At 37.2% G+C, this 25,212-nt stretch overlaps 1 protein-coding gene across 1 annotated transcript in view; it reads right to left on the bottom strand.

Annotated features, from left to right (window-relative positions):
* Positions 1-23,085, bottom strand: part of tmem266 (transmembrane protein 266) — a 72,342-nt gene extending 49,257 nt beyond the window's left edge. The window contains exons 1-2 of the mRNA XM_081356469.1: positions 22,679-23,085; positions 18,060-18,174 (exon numbers count right to left, since the gene is read on the bottom strand). Coding sequence (XP_081212595.1) covers positions 18,060-18,073 — 14 coding nt within the window. The 5' untranslated portion in view covers positions 18,074-18,174; positions 22,679-23,085. The remainder of the gene's footprint in view (positions 1-18,059; positions 18,175-22,678) is intronic.
* Between the last annotated feature and the right edge of the window lie 2,127 nt (positions 23,086-25,212).

Below are 25,212 nucleotides of genomic sequence, written 5' to 3'. Positions count from 1 at the left end.
CAACCCTCTACAATGCGAGTGAATCACTCGCAAATGCGACTAAATCTTCACTCTGGGTGACTAAATAATGTCTATCATTAACCAATGGCTAATAAATTCTTAGATTTTACACACCAGTGTGTGTGTTAGAGGCTAAGTCACGTATAAGTTTAGCATAGATATATTTTCATTTGCTGAACACTCTGAGCACTTGAGAGTTTATCTCTCCGTCAAGCTGATTTATTTAACTGATAGTGATCACTAGTTGGTATTCTTTAATGTTAAATTTAAATGCCATTTTCTGTTTGTTTTAGGGAAAAAGAGTGACAACCCTCTTTCACCCGACTACGTCCCATCTATGTTCAACCATGTTCCATCCCCGGAGAAAAGAGAAAGAAGGCGGAAGTTAGATGTGTTCAACAGAAGAGCAAACTCCAAAGAATAGAGCAAGCATTAAAGTCATCAGCTTCAGCGGTAACCCATTCAACAGATTGAGGCATTATAGGGATCTGTTGAGTTTAATCTATTCAGTTTTGCTATGTACAGGTCTATGTCTTTTGAATTAAAGTGCGCAGTGAACTCATGCTGCCATCATTCATTACATATTCGCTCCCGGCTGTCCACTGCCTGCCAATATGGCGGTATAAACAGAATAGGTCACGTGAGGTCCGGAGCTTGTCAAAGTCACTCAAATTCCTGGCCTTTTCTGCTCCATCCAACACGTTGAGTAAGAAAAATGATTGTTTGCTTACATCTAATCTAAGTCCTTAATATTCGCTTCACCTGTGACTGATCATAATGTTTTGGTTCATCAGTGTGTATCGATACATTTTAATTCAAGTGTCGTCGCACATACTCTTCACATTCTCCGCTGACTGATAAGACGTAAATTAGCTGCCGTCTCACTTTGCCCCCAGTGAGTTTACAGTGCGCGGTCATAAATCAGCTGGAAAGAATCAATAGAAATAAATAAGAAAGCAGTCCACAGGGACGAACATTAACCCTCACCCACCATTTTTATGGGTTACTACGTTTTCAAGCTTTATAGGTTGAATACGTCATAAATAAAGGCTGGTTACCAAAAATATGTATTTAAAAAATACCTCACTAGTGTTTGTCAAGTGAAAGAAATGCTAAGCTTGAGGGGACATAATTTTCCCTGAGAGTTTTGGAACTTTTAACATAAACCTAACAATAACAGTGGCTTGGCAATGGTTGATGAGTGAATATATGTCTCTGTTTTGAACATTATACATGTTTTAGGTGGAACTGTTGGTCTCTAGACAAGCGCTTCACAGAGAGGTTACAATCTTCTGCAGTCTCTCCTGTAAATGACTTGAACATCACGATGCGCTCCACCATAGAAACACTCAGACGGCAAAGTGAAAAAGAGCGGAGCTCAACTGAATATGAACCTCAGTGAATCTGCAATAGGAGACTATGCAGGCATACAGAAAAATCGAATGTAAATCGCTGTTAAATTAATTAATAGGATTTGTTTACTGTATAACTATACTGTATATAGATACTGTAATCATAGAAGGAAGTTTTGATAATAATGATTGATATTACAACTAACACCCACTGGGCCCTATTTTAACGATCTGAAACGCAAGTGTCAAAGCGCAAAGCGCAAGTAACTTTGTGGGCGGGTCTTGGCGCTGTTGCTATTATACCGGCGGGATAAATGACTCTTGCGCCTGGCGCAAATCTAAAAGGGGTTGGTCTGAAGTAGCTTCATTATTCATAGGGGTGGTTTGGGCGTAACGTGAAATAAACCAATCAGAGCGTCATCTCACATTCCCTTTAAGAGCAGGCGCGCTTGTTCTAAAGCGGATTCCTATTATAACGGCGGATTTGCCAGGCGCGCGCCAGGAGCGGTTCACAGCCAAGGAGAGCAACGCTCTCGTCAGGGACGTTGGGGATGGAGAAACCCACCCAAATTAACTTCGGTTAAAAAGGCGTATGATAATTTGGGTAAATGTGTAAGCTAGATGTATGCTTTTATAATAAATTGTCTATCTATCTATCTATCATAATAATGTATGATTTGCAAAAATGAAAACTGCTGCTTCTGTGTAGATGAGAGAATCAAAGTGGATGCGCGTTGTGCACACGCTACATTGATTATGGCCAAGCATGCGCCTTTAAAATAGCATATGAATAACATGCGCAACGCGCCACTGACTTTAAACTATTTTTTCCTGGTTAGTGGCGCAATTGTTTTCTAAACCTGCAAAATAGCATGAAGGAACGTTTGCGCTGGAACACGCCTCCTCTCTTCGCTGAACCGCCCTGGGAGCGCAAGATCATTCCCTAGTTTAGCGACGTGTTTCTGTGGAGGGAAAAGCGCGCTTTGCGCGGGTGCAAAATAGGAATAATACATGCGTCGGTGTACAAAGTCAATTGCGCTGGGTGCAAGATAGGGCCCACTATAATAATTAACAACAATAAAAATGCAAAGTGTATTTACACTTTATCAATGTTTATATAGAGATTATATTTTTCAAATATATTTCTCATGGTTAGTGCATTAACTTATATTCACAGATTCAACTTTTGATTTTAAATATGAAGTAGTAAATGTAAAAATTAAATTTTAAGATTAGAGAGAAAAAAAAAGTTAACAAATAAGAAATATCTCTGGCTTATGCAAGGTTTCTCTTTTATATCAAGTTCCTCTGATCCAGATTTGAGTGAGTTATGAGAATCTGTGACCTTACAAGACAATAAAATGCTGTTTCAGCATGGGATGCACTAAAGTCATCATAACCTGTCCCTGGGTGGGCGTCTGTAGACATTAAACACACTGCAAATCACAGAGGAGATATAATCTTTACAGCGGCTCTGAACTCACTAGAACAAACTAGCAGTTTGTAGAGGACAATATAAATATGGCGGAAAACCGGTTGTGTTATACAGGCTTACAAACAAGTCAGTTACTTTACATTTACACACCTTAAAGATTCAGTATTTTCAACTTTCTTTAGTGTGTAATGTTGCTGTTTGATCATGAAAAATGTATGCAAAGTTATAAAGCACAAAGTCACTCCAAAGGGATTTATTCTCTTAGTAACACGGTTTCTGAACTCCCTGAAACGCCTCCATTGTAGTCTTGAGTTTTATTAGAGAAAGAACACGTCACAATATTCCTCATTTGAATAATTCCATCTCAAGGCATACGCAAAAAAAAAAAAAAAAAGGGGAGCAAGGCCTCGGTTGAGTTGAGTTAGTAGTAGGGATGTGACCAAGTATTCAAGTACTCGGAAATGACAGCGGTGATCGATCATGAAAACAATAGCCGCGTTTCATTACAGAATTGCGAAAATCTTTCACGATATTCTCTAAATGTCGATAAAAAACTATTGCGAAATGACGGCGTTTCCATTGACCGATGTTATGCGACTGAAACATAATTTTTTTCCTCTCGCGATAAGTTATTCCAACAATTATGGCAACGGATGTCGGTAGGTTTACATATATCCCAGCCACCGCACTAGCCATTATTTTTAATGGAAGGAAACGTAGGCGTGTTATCCAAGCATTAATGGCAAGGAAAGCCCCTTATACTTGAGCGTGGCCACATGTGAAGTGTTCCTGGTGTTTCTCCCTCATATCTGCTTCGAGGTCTTGCTTGTGACATTTCCTAGTGGTTTAGAATCCAGTATTCCCAGAATTATTTTTTTTTATGAGTTTAATAAAGAACTCATATCATCTTCTGTCCAAACATACCACACCATCTACGTCAGGTGACCTGTAAATCCGCAAAAACCATTGCAGTTTTGCGAAATATTCCTTTTTTGAACTGCCTGAAAAACCACCGTAGCCACCGTAAAAACTTTTTGCGATAAAATGGGAGTTTTTGCCAAATTGACGTGTTTCCATTGGGCGTATTATCAATTTGCAATTTCAATTTGCGCAATTTGAAGGGTAATGGAAACGCGGCTACAGATCGCCATAACTTTAAAAAATATAGGCCTACTACTTTTTTTAATTCGTTTTTGCAGCATTTAGGGCAGTACCTGAGGTCTGACTGGTTAGTGTTAGGACAGCATGCCATCCAGACCAGCGAAATAAAGCGAAACTATGGATTTAAAAGCACGCAGTGACGACTGGAATCACGTTGATTATAGTAATAGTTAAATGCAAAATGTGCATTGCCAATCTGCCATAAACGTTAATGAGAAATTATAAATGAGAGCACTATTATATTCGAATATTGTGAATTCAGTGCGTTGTTACGAGAAGAGAGCATCCACATCAGGAGTAACACTTATTTGCGTCCTTTTGTGCAGATAGAAGTTGTAATGTTACGTTTGTGTATCTAGGATATCTGATTATTAATCTCATAGGATGTGTCATATAGACAAGGCTTCAGTTTTCTGCGGTTCATTCACCCTTCATCTACACCTCATGCAGCTATTCCTTTTGGATGTTTCTTTTTCGAAAACATTGATGCATTATTGATAATCGTGCAGTTTTTCAAGTAATATTTTCATATTTTTATAGATATATTTTCATATTTTTTTAATTATAGAACTTGTAAACAACATTACAAAAAACATGTGGCTAAATTCAACAAAAAAGCCTTTCGCTAGTTAGTAGTGTCTTCGCTAGTTAGTAGTAGTGTGAAACTTGCAGTTGGCGTGATATTTCCCAAATACACTCGAAACGATTGACCAACCACAACACACTGGTCCAGCCGACCAATCAGAGCACATTACTGCTTTTCAGAAGGAGGGGCTTCATGGAGACAGGAATTAAACCGAGCGTTACTGACAGACTGGGATAAGAGGTGCTGCAAAAATAAAGAATAATGTGTTTTTGAAAATTCAAGCATTAAAAACTTATACTAGACTATAAAAACAAAAAGACTGTGAAAATAGGTCCTCTTATACAGCCTAGAAATCAGGTAGTAAAACTGCATATGTAGGAGTTGTTCAAGTTCAACAGGGGTTTCAACTAATGTCCCAGTAACATCTGCTCAACATTCACAGCCAGATGCTGCAACCAGCATACATCAGTTTGTGTTAATCAGCAGGACGTCCTGTCAGCAACAGTGAGATTCCCATGTCCCAACCAAGTGCTTAACATGACGTAATCATTTCTGAGGGTGCGCTGGAAAGATTCACGTCATCCTTCTGCCACAGCCGTATCATAGAGACTTGTGTGACAGTGAACGGTATTTTGAGGTTAAACAAGAACACAACTATCGTGCATTATGAACTAGATGACGGTGAAAAAAAGTGAACAGATGTCTGGTGTTGTAATTCACCATGTTTGCGTGACCCCTTTTATGCAGAGCCATTAAAGACTATCTATTAAAAGCTATAAGGAATGAAAGCATATGGTACTGTACACAAACAGGCAAGATTTAGTGTCCCATTACTTGTTTTTTAAACATGTGGCACAAACCCCATGTTCTGTACGAACTATTAGATGTGTTTGATAAGCTATTATGTAATATAAAATGAATATAGGGTAAAAAGTAGATCATTTTAAAGATTATTTTTGTCTCACCTTAGAGGTCTTGACCTTCTCAACTGTATCCATCAAGGTAATTCAACAACGTTATAATTTTTACACATTTACACTGTAGTAAAAATGTATATTTCTAATTAACTCATTTTAGTGAACAAATTTATTCAGAATTTGAAATATATGTAAAGCTATAGCCCAGATTGTGTGCAACCCTGTTACTGCAGGATGTTCCCCATTACAAAACGTTTAAACATCCAAGTAGTAACATAATCTGGGGACGGACGCATGAAAAAATGTGAGAGATTTCTTAAGATAATTTCCAAGAAGTCTGTAAGAATGTTCCCAAGTGCAATTCATGAAAGATACTCCTCAGGTTCTCAAATGTTTTTTTTAAGAACATCATCATCATCATATTTTTTCTCAAGAAGAAAATGTTGTTTGTGTTTTATGATTTTAGCCAAAGACTCGATGCTCAACTCAATGAAAAACATTTCAAAGACCATCTTTTCAGTTGCCGGCAGAGTACCGTAATAATTTAAATGCTCACATTATTTTCATCAAGACTGTCTAGACAGAGTTCAGCATTCAGCATTAATGTGCCGTGTATTGTCATTTTTAAAGAGCCTCCTGTCTGAATCTGAATATGCTACTTCCATACTATATAGTAGATGAAAAACAGTGTGTGCCAAAAGTAATATGTCTGCAGTAGTGTTCATAAAACAGTAATCGAAAAGTACCCGGATCGCCTACTAGTACCGGTAATATTCTGAAGTGTGCATCCAGTGGACACTTCACTATCCCATGAGACCACTAGAGAGGATTTGTGAACGGCAGTGAAGCGACGCAACTGATGCTGGTAGGTCACATGACTGACAACATATGCAGTATGTCCAAATTCATACTACACACATTCATACTATAACGAAAATATTTTAAAATGGTTGTGAAGCAAGTTTCAAACCAATTTAAAAAATCGTACCTTTGGGGATTCAAGACAAGTTGGAAGTTATATCCTAACTTAAAGATGTTATTTACAATGACTTTTAAGAAGATCCTTTTCAAGAATTTGATTTGTTCTTAAGTTTTGTTTAAAGAATAATCTTAAGGAAAAAAGATAAGAACATTAAGTATTTTTGGGAATACAAAATATCCTTAACTTTTCCTTAAAAATACCACAGTTAGTTGATAGTTTCGTGAATCCGGCCACTGGATCCTTTCTGACATGAATATAATTCTATTTAGGGCTGTACTGACGTGAAATTTTTGGCCAATACCAATATCCGATAATTCTTTTTATTTGAAAGCCGATAACAGATATATTGGCTGATAAATCTAAATCCAATTTTTTTTCGATACTTTTTGAGAGCCTTACAAAAGTCTCACCATTAAAAGCCATGTCCCAAGCACACAATTATAGTGTTCTCATTATAATTATGTAGCCTATATGACAGACTTGCGCTGCACATGTTGCACTTAACTATATTTTCCTTTTTTAAGGGATTCCAATCATATTTCAAGCAATTCAAAACCATCATGTCAAATGATACGCATCTGAATCGTTTCAGCTTTAGGATATCAGACAAATTTTCTTATCGAGCTGATAACGATAACATTAAAAATGAACATACAGTATATAGGCCGATGGTGGCCGATATATTGTGCATCCCTCTATATTTTACATTGACACAACAATTTTACATTTTTCAACCCAATTACCAACATTATAAAAAAAGTTTAAAAAAATAAAGAATTCTCTCTTTAATTTATGGGAATTATAAATTCAGTAATCAGTAATTATAAACTAGCAATTTGTCCCTTTTGAGTGACAGCTAGGATCAATTTGCAACCCTGTTTATTAATTTATTCATTATATTTTTAGGTGTCGATATTTTGAAATGTCCCAAATTTAGGTAACGGGGGCAAAAGGCAAAACTCATTTAAAATTAATGAAAAAAAGCTAATCTAATACTGAGTATGACCTTCTGATTTTGACAGTCTAAATCTATAACTATAACTATAACTATATATATATATATATATATATATATATATATTGTTTAACTGACTATTTGTTGAAAGATTTGTTAAAGAGTCAGGTATTATCTTGTACCCTGAACATGGAACTAATCTCAACTAATCCCTGCAAACTGCATCTGAAGAACATGAGTTCTACATACAGATGAAAACGAGCAGATTAATTGTGTAATTATTATATAGAGAGATAATAAAGAATGGGATAGTTCTATAATCTTAATTTATTGTAAAAATTGAATGTCACGACAAGAAAATGATCAGCTTTCGCACAAAACAACAAGACAGACCTCATTAGACAGAACAGTCGAGGCTAAATGTTAGCTGACCTGTTTCAAGCACAAAGGCGTCCTCGGGGTGTGTCAGAGTGCATGTAAGCATGCGTGTGTGAAAACATGAGCACATGAGTATGCATGCACGTGTGCACAATCACTCACACAAACATACACACACACACACACACACACAAATATACACACACACACACCTTGTGTGGTGAAAAAAGGACATACACAAACAATAACAACAGGACTAAATGATGATCAAAACACTAAAAGCACAACCTCACATTTTACATTTGCTCCACTGCAGCTACTGACTATGGTTATATTAATTATAATTTAAAAAGTAATAATATTAGCTTCTGATGAGGATGAGCAAGGGTTATAAAAAAGCAACCATGACGAATCTGACCCTTAAAGAACTTAAACAATAAAAATAAATTTAAATTTAAAGAACCATATTCATCCGCACCGTTCTTCCACAAAAATCAATGCAGTTTTGTTTTTTTAACCATTAGAGGACCATCAAAGTTATGACTTTCCTCTGTGTTCCAGGAGCCGGCCACTGTGGAAGTTCCTCTAGGGTCATAGGTCTTATTTTCTTCACTGCATGGATGCCTGATGTTTTCTTCACTGCATGATGTTTTCTTCACTGCATGATGTTTTCTTCACTGCATGATGTTTTCTTCATTGCATGATGTTTTCTTCACTGCATGATGTTTTCTTCACTGCATGATGTTTTCTTCACTGCATGGATGCCTGATGTTTTCTTCACTGCATGATGTTTTCTTCACTGCATGATGTTTTCTTCACTGCATGATGTTTTCTTCACTGCATGATGTTTTCTTCACTGCATGATGTTTTCTTCATTGCATGATGTTTTCTCCACTGCATGTTTTCTTCACTGTTCACTGCATGATGTTTTCTTCACTGTTCACTGCATGATGTTTTCTTCACTGCATGATGTTTTCTTCACTGTTCACTGCATGATGTTTTCTTCACTGCATGATGTTTTCTTCATTGCATGATGTTTTCTCCACTGCATGTTTTCTTCACTGTTCACTGCATGATGTTTTCTTCACTGCATGATGTTTTCTTCACTGTTCACTGCATGATGTTTTCTTCACTGCATGATGTTTTCTTCACTGTTCACTGCATGATGTTTTCTTCACTGCATGATGTTTTCTTCACTGTTCACTGCATGATGTTTTCTTCACTGCATGATGTTTTCTTCACTGCATGATGTTTTCTTCACTGTTCACTGCATGATGTTTTCTTCACTGTTCACTGCATGATGTTTTCTTCACTGCATGATGTTTTCTTCACTGCATGATGTTTTCTTCACTGTTCACTGCATGATGTTTTCTTCATTGCATGATGTTTTCTTCAGTTCACTGCATGATGTTTTCTTCAGTTCACTGCATGATGTTTTCTTCACTGCATGATGTTTTCTTCACTGCATGATGTTTTCTTCACTGTTCACTGCATGATGTTTTCTTCACTGCATGATGTTTTCTTCACTGTTCACTGCATGATGTTTTCTTCACTGCATGATGTTTTCTTTCTTCACTGCATGATGTTTTCTTCACTGCATGATGTTTTCTTCACTGTTCACTGCATGATGTTTTCTTCACTGTTCACTGCATGATGTTTTCTTCACTGTTCACTGCATGATGTTTTCTTCACTGCATGATGTTTTCTTCACTGCATGATGTTTTCTTCATTGCATGATGTTTTCTTCACTGCATGATGTTTTCTTCACTACATGATGTTTTCTTCACTGCATGATGTTTTCTTCACTGCATGATGTTTTCTTCACTGCATGATGTTTTCTTCACTGCATGATGTTTTCTTCACTGCATGATGTTTTCTTCACTGCATGATGTTTTCTTCACTGCATGATGTTTTCTTCACTGTTCACTGCATGATGTTTTCTTCACTGCATGGAGGCCTGATGTTTTCTTCACTGTTCACTGCATGATGTTTTCTTCACTGCATGATGTTTTCTTCACTGTTCACTGCATGATGTTTTCTTCACTGCATGATGTTTTCTTCACTGTTCACTGCATGATGTTTTCTTCACTGCATGATGTTTTCTTCACTGCATGATGTTTTCTTCACTGTTCACTGCATGATGTTTTCTTCACTGCATGATGTTTTCTTCACTGCATGATGTTTTCTTCACTGCATGATGTTTTCTTCACTGCATGATGTTTTCTTCACTGCATGATGTTTTCTTCACTGCATGATGTTTTCTTCACTGCATGATGTTTTCTTCACTGTTCACTGCATGATGTTTTCTTCATTGCATGATGTTTTCTTCACTGTTCACTGCATGATGTTTTCTTCACTGTTCACTGCATGATGTTTTCTTCACTGCATGATGTTTTCTTCACTGCATGATGTTTTCTTCATTGCATGATGTTTTCTTCACTGTTCACTGCATGATGTTTTCTTCACTACATGATGTTTTCTTCACTGCATGATGTTTTCTTCACTGCATGATGTTTTCTTCACTGCATGATGTTTTCTTCACTGTTCACTGCATGATGTTTTCTTCATTGCATGATGTTTTCTTCAGTTCACTGCATGATGTTTTCTTCAGTTCACTGCATGATGTTTTCTTCACTGCATGATGTTTTCTTCACTGCATGATGTTTTCTTCACTGTTCACTGCATGATGTTTTCTTCACTGCATGATGTTTTCTTCACTGTTCACTGCATGATGTTTTCTTCACTGCATGATGTTTTCTTCACTGCATGATGTTTTCTTCACTGCATGATGTTTTCTTCACTGCATGATGTTTTCTTCACTGCATGATGTTTTCTTCACTGCATGATGTTTTCTTCATTGCATGATGTTTTCTTCACTGTTCACTGCATGATGTTTTCTTCACTGCATGATGTTTTCTTCACTGCATGATGTTTTCTCCACTGCATGATGTTTTCTTCACTGTTCACTGCATGATGTTTTCTTCACTGCATGATGTTTTCTTCACTGCATGATGTTTTCTTCATTGCATGATGTTTTCTTCACTGTTCACTGCATGATGTTTTCTTCACTGCATGATGTTTTCTTCACTGCATGATGTTTTCTTCACTGCATGATGTTTTCTTCACTGCATGATGTTTTCTTCACTGCATGATGTTTTCTTCACTGTTCACTGCATGATGTTTTCTTCACTGTTCACTGCATGATGTTTTCTTCACTGTTCACTGCATGATGTTTTCTTCACTGCATGATGTTTTCTTCACTGCATGATGTTTTCTTCATTGCATGATGTTTTCTTCACTGCATGATGTTTTCTTCACTACATGATGTTTTCTTCACTGCATGATGTTTTCTTCACTGCATGATGTTTTCTTCACTGCATGATGTTTTCTTCACTGCATGATGTTTTCTTCACTGCATGATGTTTTCTTCACTGCATGATGTTTTCTTCACTGCATGATGTTTTCTTCACTGTTCACTGCATGATGTTTTCTTCACTGCATGGAGGCCTGATGTTTTCTTCACTGCATGGAGGCCTGATGTTTTCTTCACTGTTCACTGCATGATGTTTTCTTCACTGCATGATGTTTTCTTCACTGTTCACTGCATGATGTTTTCTTCACTGCATGATGTTTTCTTCACTGTTCACTGCATGATGTTTTCTTCACTGCATGATGTTTTCTTCACTGCATGATGTTTTCTTCACTGTTCACTGCATGATGTTTTCTTCACTGCATGATGTTTTCTTCACTGCATGATGTTTTCTTCACTGCATGATGTTTTCTTCACTGCATGATGTTTTCTTCACTGCATGATGTTTTCTTCACTGCATGATGTTTTCTTCACTGCATGATGTTTTCTTCACTGTTCACTGCATGATGTTTTCTTCATTGCATGATGTTTTCTTCACTGTTCACTGCATGATGTTTTCTTCACTGTTCACTGCATGATGTTTTCTTCACTGCATGATGTTTTCTTCACTGCATGATGTTTTCTTCATTGCATGATGTTTTCTTCACTGTTCACTGCATGATGTTTTCTTCACTACATGATGTTTTCTTCACTGCATGATGTTTTCTTCACTGCATGATGTTTTCTTCACTGCATGATGTTTTCTTCACTGCATGATGTTTTCTTCACTACATGATGTTTTCCTTACTGCATGATGTTTTCTTCATTGCATGATGTTTTCTTCACTGCAGGCCTACTGCATGGAGGCCTGATGTTTTCTTCACTGCATGGAGGCCTAATGTTTTCTTCACTGCATGGAGGCCTGATGTTTTCTTCACTGTTCACTGCATGATGTTTTCTTCACTGCATGATGTTTTCTTCACTGTTCACTGCATGATGTTTTCTTCACTGCATGATGTTTTCTTCACTGTTCACTGCATGATGTTTTCTTTACTGCATGATGTTTTCTTCACTGCATGATGTTTTCTTCACTGTTCACTGCATGATGTTTTCTTCACTGCATGATGTTTTCTTCACTGCATGATGTTTTCTTCACTGCATGTTTTCTTCACTGCATGGAGGCCTGATGTTTTCTTCACTGCATAGAGGCCTGATGTTTTCTTCACTGCATGGAGGCCTGATGTTTTCTTCACTGTACGGAGGCCTGATGTTTTCTTCACTGTACGGAGGCCTGATGTTTTCTTCACTGCAGTGAGGCCTGATGTTTTCTTCACTGCATGGAGGCCTGATGTTTTCTTCACTGCATGGATGCTTGATGTTTTCTTCACTGCATGGACATTGAGATGAGGGCGCAGAGTGACCTGTATTTGTTTACTGTATTTATTCCAAGTTATCTCTTAGTGTAATTAGACATCAGTGCATGTGTGCCCTTGGGACTGTGGTCCAGTGACTCTCTGCTTCTTCCTCATCCCACAGGCCTGGTATATCCAGTAATATTTAGGTTGTGGGTTGCGATTTTATTAGCATCTAGCATCTTGGCGTATGATCCACATATCAAAATATGGGTTTATATAGGAAGTTATAATAAAGTTAAATTGTCCATTAATTCGAATCTATTATTGATTGTTTTTTTATTGTTTTGTTAATTAAAGTATATTGGTACTCGAAGGTCACATCTCTGTTCTCTTTGGGTACTGGCTCGGTGGCATAGTTGGGAGTACAGTGTGACCCTTTTCGATACAGCTCAGTCACACTTTCATGTAGTGTGTTGTACAGCTTTGTGTAAATTGTAAAAGGTCCGCAAAGTTTCAAAGATCAAGTCGTCAGTAATTCCAGTCCCAGTTCCTGCACGAAACCTACGTAAGTTTCTAACAAATTTGCATAATGCCAGTCTATGGCCTTCATTGGCTGCTTGTGGAAACAAAGTCTATTGTGACCCTCAAACACTGTAGTTGTAGCTGAGACTGGAAGAGTTTGGTTTGTGTTGTTGACATGTCGAGAAGACGACGCTGTTTTTTGCGATGTAAAAGCAAATCCACTTTGCATGAACTTCCAAAGGATGAGGACTTGAGCTAGAATAGATATGATAAAACTGACACCATCGTTACTGTTCGTATCACTGTGTACAAAGTGCTGAGGAAGATCCGGATCTGAAATTCAGATAATGAGCGTTTCGTTTCTGACATGCGCTGTAAACGCCAATCACAACAGACTGGGCCATCTGACCAATCAGAGCAGAGTAGACCAATCACAACAGACTGGGCCATCTGACCAATCAGAGCAGAGTAGGCTCTCAGAAAGCAGGGGCTTATAGAGACTGAATCCTTTACTGAACCGTTTCAGACACTGTGAGAAAAGAGCTGATGCTGCAATGTATATTATGAGAAAATGTAAGTGTTGTTTGTTTTGTTTTTGTTTTTTACCTTGGATGGATGTAAATGTATTGTAGGAGACTTTAAAACAATATTAGGAACCTTTAATATAGCATAATAGGGGCACTTTAAACATTTGTCTATCTATTTCTCACAACACAAGATCGGCAGCACATGCTACATATGTAAATAATATCCACATGGTGGTTTTGGAAAAGCGGTTTGATTTAATGTAAGGTGTCTTTTGCGGTGTACTTGCAATCTATCCCGTGGTGTGTAATTGAGTCAAATGTGTCATGTTATTCTCTGCTGCTTACTCCTGTGTCTCAGACTTGCTCTGAATGCACAGTACACAAGTGCAGCTCTGATGAACAAAGACGGCTGCTGAAGTAATCCACTCTGCATTCACTACCAACCTCCCAAACCTCCCTCTCCTCCTCTCCCTGGACACCGAAACCACTGCCATCAGAATACAGGAGCTTCCTGTGAGGGCCACACACCAAGCACTTCTTCATAAAACAATATATATACTGACACCGGTGCTAGTATTGGTTGTATCCTCGTTTAAAATTCCTTCACCATATTTAATTTGACGCGAACGGAAACAAGAATTTGAGGGATAGAAGTACTGTCCATTCAATTAACGTTATCTCATCCGTATTCATATATTTGTATGTAAAGTGTGTTTCAAGCACACATTTTTTTCGAACATTTGGATAGACATGTCTATGTTAGGAATATCAAAGGATTTGTAATTATTAATATGTCTCTAAAGTTGTACATTCACAAAAGTGTTTATTACTCTTCAAAGAAAAGGTTATATATATATATATATATATATAAAAAAACCAATATATCTCCATAAAAACCAAAATATTTTTTTTAAACTAAATCCATAAAAATATCCCATAATGGGAACCCCTAAAAGGTTATATATATATATATATATATATATATATATGTATATATATATATACACACAATTTTATGGATTTAGTTTAAAAAAAATATTTTGGCTTTAATTAATTTTTTATTTTAATTAAATCTATTAATTAAACCACTTGTAAACATACTTAAAGTTTAGATGGTAAACATGAAAGTGTTATGCTATTATTTAAGACATTTCTCGCACCTTTTTTGGCATAATGTTTTCTTTAAAATTTAGGGTTCTAAAGAGAACCTTTTCTTGTGTATTTTTGAAACAATGCTATTGTACATTTATCAACAACATAGACATCAAAAGGAGTTTGTAAACATTTCTGTAAAGTTGCACATAATATGATTTACTTTTTAGGCGCTGTTGATACAATGCTTTAGCATGTTTATCAACAACTTTCACATCAAAGGATCTGAAAACATTTGTATGTTTGTAAAACTTTACATAGACAAAAGGGTTTTAGGCGTGTTGATATGCTATTGTATGTTTATCAACAACATCAACCTCAAATGATTTGTAAACATTTGTACATAAAAGAGTTTACGCATTAGGTGCTTTCACAAAACGTACGTGTACACTTTATGTGCAAATACCTACGAACACGATTGAAATTTCCTTCGATCACTATATGTCGTGTTTGAGGTCCACTATGAATAAAGTTTCTTAGATTTAGTGATCAACACCAGCAGCTACTGTACAAGGCAATGCAATATACTGAACAGACTGTACATCTACCTCACAGACCCATTTTCACTGGCATCAAATTAAATTGGGTAAGGTGGCCTGATTCTGACTCGGTGAGAAGACAACGCAAAAGTCGCACCATGAAGACTACACCTAAGAAGGCTGAGTCAGCACCTGTGCTGCTGATCCTGGAACAGTTGTGAGCTGGAAGGATGTGGAAAGGGCATTCTCCACATGAATCTGAAGACATGCCGAGCACCTGACTGCAGAACAGTGTGTGACTATAAATTACGATATCACACGCCTCCTGCTGCAGTGCAAACACATGGATGTCGAGTGAGATGTGCTGCGGTTCCTGCTGGTGAAGATGACGAGTCAATTAAGAACATTCATATGCTGGACTGACCCTGTAATGAATGATTTCTTAACATCCATCTATTGGTGATGTATTTTTATGGTTAAATACTTCCCAATACTGATTTAGCCACATCCTGCATCTCGCATATTTTAAATAAATGCTGTTTTTTTTCATTTTCTATTCATTAAAGAATCCTTAAAAAGTATTATGATTTCCACCAAAAATTATTACGCAGCATAACTGTTTTCAACATTGATAATCAGAAATGTTTCTTGAGCAGCAAATCAGTATATTAGACTGATATCTGAAGGATCATGTGACACTGAAGACTGGAGTAATGATGCTGAAAATTCAGATTTGCATCACAGGAATAAATTACATTTTTAAATATATTAAAATAGAAAACAGTTAAATTGTAATATTATCTCACAATATACAGGGCTCCAGACTAACTTTTTTTATTAGGAGCGCTGTAGCCCCTGACTTAAAATTTTAGGAGCGCAAGCAGAAAATTTAGGGGCACACCTTAAATCACCTTGCAATGCAATTATTCACATTTTCCCCCAAAATAACTGTATTACTGACAAATGCTTTGATAATAAATAGCCTTAACGTACAGAAATTACAATGTGCAGTTTTATTTTAAGTTCACAGGGCTCCAGACTAACATTTGAGGGCAGCGGCACTAAGTTCTACAGAAAGTATTTGGTAGCACTGTGGGATGACAAAGCACTGAGCTTAATTTGAGGTGTATAGATAAAGTTAACTTTAATTATTATCATTCATAATGTCTTAATATTAATTCAAAAGCAAAATGAGTGACAAAATATATATTAGGGAGTGAAAATAGCCAGTAAGCGTCCTCTGCAGCTATGTTTACAATAGTAATTTAATCTTTATCTTTTTTTTTTTTTTTAATAAGTGTGAGTTTCCCTACTTCTTGAAACTTTTAGTTTTATAAATAGGTCTTTAAAGGATGAACAAAAAATGTTTGGTCAACACATTATTAAAAATAACATTTAAATATGATAATATAGTTTTGAAGTGCTGGAAAAATATGTGTAGGCTACTGTTATAACCACAGTATACCATAGTTACAGTTAGTGTTACTACAGTAAATCCAAGGTGATTGTTGCTAATCTGTGGACCTAAAGCCTTCAATAACTTGTTCGCTCATTGCACATGTTTCTCCTGGTTTCCACGTCAGCGCTGTTTGATCTTATATGGTTTATAACAGAGAATTCTGCGTCAAATCTGAATGTTTCTCACTGGATCTCGCAGCAATGTTATTAATTCTGTCGCGAACTCAATGGATTTCTTCACTGGATCTCCACGATGTAACTGTTTCGCGTGATCGCGATTGGCCCGCGACTGGCGAGGAGCTCTGCGCTGTCTATTATTGGTTCGAACTATTAAACGGTCTGTGAAGCAGAATGAGTGCTGAGTAGCGCAGTTTTTTCCACTTTCATTTTGTTTTTATTTATTAACATGTCACGGCATACTCTATGCTTGAGGCTGAGATTGAGTGTTTAAACTGCGAAGTGCCGGCACTGTCTGCAAACTTCGTTTTCCCCGCAGTTCTGGGGTAGCCACTGCAACATTCGCAGCTCATGGAGTTCATCTCCTTACAGTACCTCAACCAGCTGAATTCTCGTAGCCAGTCTTCCCGAAAATAGTGGGTTCAGGCCTTTATCACCTTACAAACCTCTGACTCTGAATCATCATCATCCGATTGTGTCTGTCCGTGACATTGATATTTGTCTCCGTCTCCTTCCCACGGACGTTTACGCGCGCTCGATTATCTCTAGGACCCTCCCCCTCCACACATTAGCCAGTTACAGTGGCCATTCCCTATTCTTCTCACACTCATTGGCCTGCCACACATTCCAGATTCATTGACGCGCCCCTTCCACGTTTAACGTGAAAAAAATAAATAAATACATTACTGGTCGCACATGTGCGACTGGGTGTAAAATTCAGTCGCACACTCTCAAATTTGGTCGCAGTCTGGAGCCCTGATATAACTTTAATCACGATATTTTTGATCAAATAAATCCAGCCTTGATAAGCAGAATATACTTCTTTCAAAAACATTAAAAAAATCTTCCCAACCACTAACTATTTTTCAAGATAATATTTATGATTAGGATATTTACAGCAGTATATAATTTATATTATCAATATTTAACAACAGTACTCAATTTATGACCTATTTTTGGTAGGATCAGATTTGTATGGCGAATTGTATTGCTCATGCAATGCAACCTAAAAAAAATAATAAAATGAGATAAAGCAAAAACTACTCTGACAAACGTAACACAAACAAATCTACACTCCAAAAAGTATTCAAACGGAAAAAAGGGGGACAGAAAAGTCTAAACAATACAATGCTTAACACGTAATTAGTGTTACTGGAGTGTAAACGCACACAAACACAATTTAACACACTCTCCTGCACCCAATACACAGCGGCGTTCCTCACACACCACTCCACATCATTATAAAGCAGGTAGGATGTAGCTTGAACACTCACTGTGGCTGGCTCATGGTGCGATACGCAGCAAACGCTGAACGGACTTCCTCTTTCACTTCTCTTAAACGTGAGCTCTGGTTTGTGCTAGACGGAGGCGACTTCACTCATACCAGACCTGAGAAGAAAAGCAGAAAACAAAAATCAACATCCTCTCTTTAAACACTTCATAATATAAAGTAAATACTGTAGGAACTACTGTGCGTGTTAAAACTGAAATGTACTATCATTGTGAAGGGAGGAAAAGTAGCTTATGCAATAAAATCAATGAAGCGAGATATTGGATCTGTTATGAAATCAAATACTCGCTTAACTACACAGTTTTACCTCTGACCTGTGATTGAAATCAAGCGAAGAAACTGTTTACAGCTATAAGCGTACTACATGATTCAGCAAAGCTTCATACACCATTTAGCAGAATTTTGATATACAGCATAAAAGTAAAAAATGTTGCTGCCTTAAATTGAGTACAATCAACATGGATGTTTAAGTCATTTCAACTTAAATTACATTAAACTGACTTAAATTTGTTGAATCTTGTATAACTTATAAAAAAAAGTGGAAACTTGTTTAACTTATTTTGATGAGGTAAAGCGATGTAAAAACATATATTGTCATAAATTATTTTTTTTACAGTGTAGTTCTGTCATGACAACTCTCGGAGTGTATGGCATATGGCAGTGTTGATATGTTTGGTCTTGGCACGTATATGAATAACCCGTAGCAGATCTATACAGGTGGAGCTGAGGAAGGTGGAGGGTTTCTGAAAGCTCGCTGCACTGCTACAACAAACGCTGGCCAGTATTTAAAGGTTGAGCAGCGAGCTCATTGGCTACTGATACAGCAGGAACCAATCAGCTGTGTCCTATAGACAATAAGATTGCAAGCATATTGAGTAAAGGACCTATCAGCCTGCGCCATCCAGAGTTTCATGACAGAACTTTGTATGAATCGTGCACTTTATTCCGAGTTTTTCTCTAAGTTTTTCTCTTTGAAAGTTATTATTCACTGATAATCTTCCCTTAAAATGTATGGCGTAGACTTGTTGTTGACTAGATGGAGGCAGATCTGAATGCGAGTCTGCAGTCAATTGTAAAAAAGCGGCAGAGTAAATGACTGGACTGAATGATTGTCATCATATGTCTGGTTATGATATTCTGATTAAGACACTTTAAGGTAAAAAATTATATATGAAGCGTTCCCAATAAGATGAAAATAGATATAATATAGATAGGGTGAATTTTCATGTCAACTTTAATTTGATAACTGCAATGTTGAATCAGTGACATTAGTAAACATGTCTGATTCATGAACGAATCCTCAACAAATCAGCCTAGTTCATGAACGAATCATTCAGTCCAGTTAATTGAAAAGAATTGCCTGATATAAAAAATGTTGTGCACTAATCCAGTTGAATCATTAAATAAATTATTTCGAGTCGATTTGTTTCAATGAACCAGTTGATCTATTTCACAAATCAAACAGAACAAAGAATCAGACTGATTTGTTCACAAATTAGTCTCTCACTGATCTATTTTTCAGCTATTTTCAGTGAATAACAAGACATAAATCATTTCAGTCTTTTCAGACTTCAGTCTTTTAATTACACAAAGCTATAATATGAGAGAAGACAAAAGAAAAGGGTAAACGAGCCATATGAGCTAGTTTTATCTTGGCGCTTAACAAACATGTTCGCTGTGAACTGTTGTTGTATTAAAAAGAACTGATGCAAGATTTACATTTTGTGTTCCATAGAAAAAAAAATAACACCATATACAGATTTGAAACAACATGAAGATGAGTAAATTATGACGAATTTCCATTTTTGGGTGAACTGCGCCTTTAAATTGACAATCATCTAAACAAAAAGCGCTCTCAAACACGACAAGACATATTCTCGAAGCGAAGACCAGCCTTTTGAATTCCCAGAATTCCTATTGTCCTACATATGGTATGCATGTGAGAGCTGAGTGCATAGTGCTTCATTCACATTTAATAACCACCTCGACCTCGAAAAAAAAAAAAGTTGTTATTGAACAAACAGCATGATTTTCAGCTGGCTAAGCATTACACAAAAACGCCTGCCTGCAATTGCCTTTTTTGGTGTCAAGGTGCGATGAAGTTGTCAACCTCGGTACGGATGGCCATCAATAAATAGAATGGTCTGTGGCGCTCGGTTACCACCAGCTTCAATCACTGAAGCACTGTGATGAAGGCTTCATTTACTGGGACCGCTTGACAAACGTATGGTGTCTCAAACTCTAGCGGTTTTACAAGAGGTATTACCTCGGGCTGGGGGATGAGGTGAAACTAGTACACAAGACAAATCATATTAAGCCAAATAAGGCAAACCGTACACAGGTCAGTGAGACAGCAAATCAGAATAGATGGAAGTGGGACGAGGTAGAGGAGAGAAGATGATGTGAGGGAGGGTTCATTTTTGCATTCTTGTTTAGGCGAAAGGTGCTATGTGCAATACCTTTTCTAAACAGCATTATTACACTATATAATGTTTAACAGATTATTATATATTTATTTAAAATATTTACATTAAATTTGATTAACATTTTCACAAAGGGAGTAAAAAGTCCAAATGCATGGATAACCGTCTGAATTATAATTTTTGTGAATCCTGTCCTCCAAACTAGATTTACAATAACATATTTTTACAGATATAAACAGACGATGAACTGTTTTCATGCTTTTCTAATTAATTTAATTAGATCATTAAAGTATGTGAATCGAAACAAAGCTATTTTTGTGTGTTACTTTTTTGATTTTTACCATTTCACTAATTATTTTTTTCATAATTATATTAAGTTGAAAAGCCTACTATAGATTGCTTAATCGAAAGTTCCTATTGTGACACTATTGGGGCATGTTGTCACAGAAACTCAACATGTGTTTAATGGTGTGTATTTTTTGTTGGTTATAAATTTGTTGGTTCATTTGTTAGGACATAAAGCACATTTTAAGTGACCTGAAAGCAAAGTCAGTCACTGTGCTGTTCATTGTTCATTCATGTTAGTGCAGGCCCAATAAATAATATTAACAGATACAACTGTTTCCATTCCACTGCGATAGGCTACTTCCATCGGTTTTCTATGCGTCTTTTGCAGTGTCTCACGCATTCCAAAAATGCTGCGCTCAAGTTAAAATAAGTTCAAATCAATGACTGTCCATCCTTGCCTTGACTTCGCAAAATACAGGACAAACTGCGTTCCGTATGGGTTAAATGTGGAGCACAATTTTAATGTCTTTTGATGGGTTAGTTAACCCAAAAATGAAAAATATCCCATAATTTACTCACCCTCAAGCCATCCTAGGTGTAAATGACTTTTTCTTTCAGCCAAACACAATCTGAGCTTTAGAATTGAAGTGAATAGTAACTACGCGAGTCTAGTTTCGGCGGAAGAGTGACCTCTAACCTGATGCATGATGTCGCGTAAGCTTAGGTGAGAGTAGACGGCTCTCGTGGTTCAAACAAACTCAAGATCCTACAAAATTTCACGTTTAAGACTTCTAATTCGTGACCGTTGTTTTGTTCTGCTCTATCTTCGTCAATACGTCAAGCGTCAGGTCAGAGGTCACTCTTCTGTTGGAACAAAGACTCGTGTACGGCCGTTACCGGAAGCCAGTGATTATAGTTCATAAAGTTATAAATATGAATATTTTTCTAACAAAAACCATTGCCTCGCTTCAGAAGGCCTTAATTAACACCCTGCAGCACTGTGGATTACTTTTATGATGGATGCACTTTTTTGGATTTCAAAATCTCTGTTACTATTGTATTCACTCCCATTATAAAGCAAGGAAGAGCCAGGATATTTTTTAATATAACTCCGATTGAGTTTGGCTGAAGGAAGAAAGTCATATTCACCTAAGATGCCTTAAGGCAGAGTAAATCATGGGATAATTTTCTTTTTTTGGGGGTGAACTAACCCTTTAAGTATGGGATGATTCAGTATTACACAGAACGCAGTCTACTCTTCAGTAGTCTACTATAGCTGAAGGGCAATTCAGGTTGTGGACCTGCAGTGCATGATGTAGGCTATACCTCTTAGATTAATAACAATAATTATAACGAATTACTTAATGGTCAGTTAAACAGATTTGAATCATGCACGTCTCACATCAATGCTCATTTTGATTTGTTGTGTTGACCACGTGCCCAAAGACCTAGAATCAAAGTTCGTATGCCACTATCAGTTCAGTATCAAAAGTTTAGCAATGAACTTGATCAGACGGAAGATATTCAGGCAACATGAAAAGCAAAACATGCAACATGGCGATGAAACAATTTCGTGTCATTTTGACGTGCTACAGCCTACTTGCAACCAGATTTCCTTGTCAGGAGTGACCAAAAATCCCCCATAAACACAGCATTTGATGCGCACGTAATAAAGGCTAAAGCATTCAAAAATGGAAGACATGTCTTGTATTTCCCAGGCCTAAAGATTGGATGAAGTGAGGTCTTCTGATTAAATGCTACTCAGCACCATGACAGCTGATTTAGTGATGCAATTACCAAAATAACAGCAAACACCCATTAAGCCAATAATTGGCGGAATGAAAGGAGGAATAAGGAGTGATGAAACGCTCGTCTCCAAGGGCTGACCTACCTCGATTTACATCGTTGAAACTTTAATCGTGTCTCCCTGGCCCTCGTGGTTAAGATAACGTGTCCCTTGCCGATATTCAGAAGAGGCTTGATGCGTGAAGACAGTTTCGCAGTGGTCAAGCATCCGTTCTGCTGCTTCTTTCGCGAATAAAGCGGACGACGAGCAAAGGCGAGCCGTGAAACGAGCATCATCGCTCAGCGAGGTGATATTAGGAGTCCAACCATCCAGAGAAAGGCATCGTATTCGCGACAGGAGGAGCGCATTGTGTGTGTTTTGTGTAGTGCTGAGTGTCGGGCTCCCCTCTTCAATTCACGCCAGGGACTCAGTCTTCTCCATCGCGCTGAAGCCGCGAGTCGATTTGACGCGATTCGATTGAAGCATGAACGCCAGCATCGTTCCGTTATGTCGGAGGAGGAGGAGGAGGATGAGGAGGAGGAGGGGATTCATTACGTAGAGAAAACGCTTTTCTATTGGTTTTCTGTCCGAGGGATGGCAAATGTTCTCCGGGATAACCTCGCATTCATCAAAACACCTTGCTGGCCGGCTGAGGTGCGAGTATCTCGCGTGCATTTCCATGCCAATGCCCCATATTCTGCGCGTGTCACTTACTGCAAACACACATCAGTCATGTAGAATAACGTCAACCGCTGCCATGAGTCATGACTGAGCATATGGAGATGGCAGGGGTGACATTGAGATGTGAGAAATGCTTTTCGAAGATGACTATTGATCGGGGATGTGCGTGTGAGACAGTGAGAGATTAAGACCACCAAGTAAGAAAGACATTGGCTGTCTATTGGCTGCCTTTGTACAAAACTTCTTCAGACTTTCAGATAACACTAATAATAATGTCATCATATCACAATACAGTAGCCTATATCAGTCTTGAAAATAAAGTTTCTTTATGGTTAAATGAAGAATCCATGGCAGATTCCATTCCACAAAAGGTTCTTTAGAGTGGAAAATGGTTCTTAATGTTCTTCACACAAAGAGAAAAAAGTTTCTTTTAAGAACTGTTCACTGAAAGGTTCTTTGTGGAACCTAAAACTGTTCTTCTATGGCATCACTGCAGAAAAAAAACAACCACCATCATTCAACTATAATACTAACCCGTCATTATCATATACTAATGCATACATTTATGGTGCGATAAAACTACTTTAATAATTTCATACCTCTATACTGTCATATTCATAGTATGTGTAAACCTGAAAATAGCCTATAATAATTTACTTATATTCAAGTTATATACGTCTTTTATGCTCACCAAGCATAAAAGATTTTGATCAAAATATTGTGAAATATTACAAATAAAATAACTATTTTAATATTTTTTATTTATACAATTTTACATTCTTTATTCCTATGATAGTAAAGCTGGCTTTTCAGCATCATTATTCCAGTCTTCAGTGTCACATGATCCTAATATGATGATTTGCTGCTCAAGAAACATTTTTAATAATTATCCATGTTGAAAACAGTGCTGTTAATGGTTGTGTAAACCAAACTTTCCATGATTCTTGGATCAACCGAAAGTTGAAAAGAACAGTATTTATTTGAAATAGAAATTTCTAACATTATAAATGCCTTTACTGTCACTTTTGATCAATGTAACACAATATTTTGCTCGATAAAAATATTTATTTCTTTAGATAAAAATCTTACTAAGACGAAGACATCACGGCCTATCTCTTTCAATCTTAAATTGCTGTTTCTATGGCAAACTTTATTATATTTTTTAAATTCATTTTATTGCACTGCAAAAAAAAACAAAAAAAAAAACACATTTTTTAAGCTTGTCATTACTTAAAGTTGTAGTAATTTGGCCTTGTTACACCTCAAAACGATGCCGTCCTAACGGTTTTTGATGACACAACATGACGTCCCTTGTGTGCCCTTTAAACGAGGAATGTAAACAATCCGATTATAGTCTGCACAGTTCCCACGATTCCACACATACCTGCAGCGCACAAAACTTCCCCATTAGCATACCTGGCATACCAGAGTCTGACACCAAACCCATCCGGTCTACACACACACACACAGAGAGAGAGAGCAAAACAGTCTCACTGAGAGTACTGGACCACACCTTCTAAATGAACTTAAAATAACAGTAACACCCCACACAGTTTCTATAAATACATATCTGAAGAAACCTAAAGCTTTACAGTCCATAATCACTTCATGACCCAATCTTAGATGTTTAAACCCTTTCAAAGTGGAATAAATGTGGCAATGCATTCAGAGCGGCTTCTACTTCCCAGACAGTTTTAGGCCTGGTTTCACAAACAAGGCTTAGATTAAGCCAGGATTAGCCAGGCCTTAGTTCAGTTATAAATGTGCCTTTAATGTCTTTTGTCTTAGAAGTTTGTGATGCAACAGCAGGTAATTCCCAATAAATGAACTCTCATCATTACGCTCCACCGACGCACAAGGAGAATCGTTTCATTCACAAATGTGGACAAACAGCAATCACGACATTTCTGCGCTAAAGGATCCGCCCACCGTTCTTATGTGACTGAGTCGCACGCTGA

Source organism: Scardinius erythrophthalmus, assembly GCF_964197995.2.
Source record: "Scardinius erythrophthalmus genome assembly, chromosome: 24".
Classification (NCBI taxonomy): Eukaryota; Metazoa; Chordata; class Actinopteri; order Cypriniformes; family Leuciscidae; genus Scardinius; species Scardinius erythrophthalmus.
Note: the sequence above shows the minus strand (reverse complement) of the source record. Positions and strands in the feature narration are given on the sequence as shown.